Source organism: Arachis ipaensis, chromosome B9 (assembly GCF_059453495.1).
Source record: "Arachis ipaensis isolate K30076 ecotype BB chromosome B9, ASM5945349v1, whole genome shotgun sequence".
In the NCBI taxonomy this organism is placed as follows: Eukaryota; Viridiplantae; Streptophyta; class Magnoliopsida; order Fabales; family Fabaceae; genus Arachis; species Arachis ipaensis.
Genome location: NC_142444.1, coordinates 156704301 through 156706738, shown reverse-complemented (window position 1 = coordinate 156706738; position 2438 = coordinate 156704301). Strand labels below are relative to the sequence as shown.

The 2438-nt window shown below is 35.2% G+C and overlaps 1 protein-coding gene across 1 annotated transcript; it reads left to right on the top strand.

The window, feature by feature from the left end:
- The first annotated feature begins 648 nt into the window (after positions 1-648).
- LOC110266417 (LOB domain-containing protein 40-like) lies at positions 649-1396 on the top strand. Its single transcript, XM_021111053.2, has 2 exons — positions 649-841; positions 1032-1396. Exons 1-2 carry the CDS (start codon positions 649-651, stop codon positions 1394-1396), a joined length of 558 nt encoding a protein of 185 aa, XP_020966712.1.
- The last annotated feature ends 1042 nt before the right edge of the window (positions 1397-2438 follow it).

Here is a 2438-nt window from a genome sequence, read left to right as displayed (position 1 = left end):
TTAATTAAACGGACGAGTGAATTAACCTTTTGATTAACTCAAATTAATTACTAAATATACTATTTAAATATGTGAATTTGGTTAACAGGTACTTTTAAGATCTCAAGATAATCACATGTAGAAAATTTTAATAAAAAATATTTTTATTTCCATGAAAAAAAAATACAAATATATTTCAATATCCCTTAATTAATGCCCTTAAGATTACATATTTGCACTAGTAGCTATTCTAGACTAATAAAAACATCAATTACGTCAAAGATAGTCGCAATTTCCAAAGAATAGCCTAGAAAGATATACTGCCTAATACCTTGGGCATTCATTCCAAATACGTCGAGGATGGAGATTCCATGTTATTTTTAAACCATGGGCGAATATATTTCACACCCACAGTCTCTTCTGCATGCATACATACATAGTAACTAAATCACTCTCCAAGGAAAGCGATCGCATAAAGTTTGATTTGCAATTAATTAATTGGGATAACTGAGAGCTATGATGAATCTAAGAAGTTGATCGAAATCCAAAAAATAAAAAAAGGAGTACGTGAGCTTCCCTTTTATTTAATTTTCACCTAACCAAAGCTAAAGAGAGACATGTATATATAGATAGATACAAAATGAAAGGAGTTGACCAAGCAGACGATATATGATGAAAATAAGTTGCAACGGGTGCCGCATACTCCGCAAAGGTTGCAATGATGATTGCGTAATAAGGCCATGCCTGCAGTGGATAAACTCTCCGGAGTCCCAAGCCAATGCCACACTCTTCCTTGCCAAATTCTACGGTCGCACTGGCTTGCTCAACCTCATCACTGCTGCTCCCAAAAACCTTGCCCCGGGTTTGTGAAACGAGAAAGGACAGAAAACCATCAAAATTTATTGTTTTTAATTATTAGTTAGTTATCAATATTTAAAAGTATAGAATAAAATATATTGTTGGATTATTAAATTAAAAGAACTAAAATTTAAAGAATTAACTGTGATTCCTACTCCCTAGCATTTCTCACGTAGAATTCATTGCATTTGCAGCTGTGTTTAGGTCTCTCTTGTATGAAGCTTGTGGGAGAATAGTGAATCCCGCATATGGCTCCATGGGCCTCTTCTGGACGGGACAATGGGCCCGATGCGAGGCTGCTGTCCGTGCTGTCTTGATGGGGTCCAAGCCCAATGATGAGGTGGCACCTTTTCATTCCCCAAGCTGGGGGTCTTGTGACATACGCCACGTGCCAAGACTCAACACCGGTCTGGTCGACGTCAGAGACAGAACCGGGAAAATCTTCAAGCCCCAACCGCGAGTGGCTTTGCTGGAGTCGGATGTGCTGAGCCAGATTCAGCCCAACCGAGCCACCAAGGAAACCGAGATCAACTTGGAACTCTCTCTTGGCTTCCATTGATAATTCAGCACAGTATACCATTGTCCATTGGGCATGTAGGAAGGAGATAGGAGCTATGAATTTCTTAAACTAAAGTTTGTTTGCTTAGAGATAACAGCATACTATTAGGCTTTTAATTAGTATCTGTCTTCTTTATTTTAGCCAGATGAAAGAGCTTCAACATTTATGATTTACTAATACTTTCAAGTGTGAAAGTGAGCTGTTTGGGTACAGGAAGAGTGACCCACCTTTCATACATCAAATAACTTTTAGTGGCCATTAAAAGCTAATCATTCTCTTGGACTTGGACATTGAAGGATCTGCACACTCTACACCGTTTACACTTCCATGGTTTTACAACTGGAGAAATCTAACTCTCCACAATCTATCCCAAATCTTTTGTGACAAGTGGTTGCACTTCCGTACAATTTCCCTTTTTATTTTTTATCAATTGTTTTTAATATTAAAAATAAAAATATATACAAAATAAAAATAATGCATATAATATTTCTCTTTCAAGAATATTTTTTTTTATTTGAAATAAGTTTGGAGATAACAATACCATTGTGGCAAAATGATAAAAAGAAAAAATATTTTACTTATTGGAGATTCATATTTTAGATATTATTGTTTTAATAGAATATACTAGCAAAATATCAAACATATAATAATATAGACAACAAAAAAAAATATAATAATGTTTTCTCCGTTTGTCTTTTATATTCGATATAATAAAAGTGAATTACAGTAAAAGTTTAGGAGGCCAACAATTTTATTGAATTTTAGCCAGCATGTAACCAACAAAGAAAGGTGAGTCATTAGATGAAATCTCACACCAATCTCACATCATTAAATCATCATTAATGGCTATTTGATAGCTACCAATCACAAAGTTGATGGTGCTTAGCATTGCTCATACTTATAATCACGCAAATGAGATCCTGCAAATTAAATATCCACACAGGCGAACTACTTCTGTTTAAAATAAGTGTTTGGATTTCACGTAGCACGAATGGCAGAGAGCGGCGATCTAGTTAAACAAATAATAATGGCATGGCTCGTT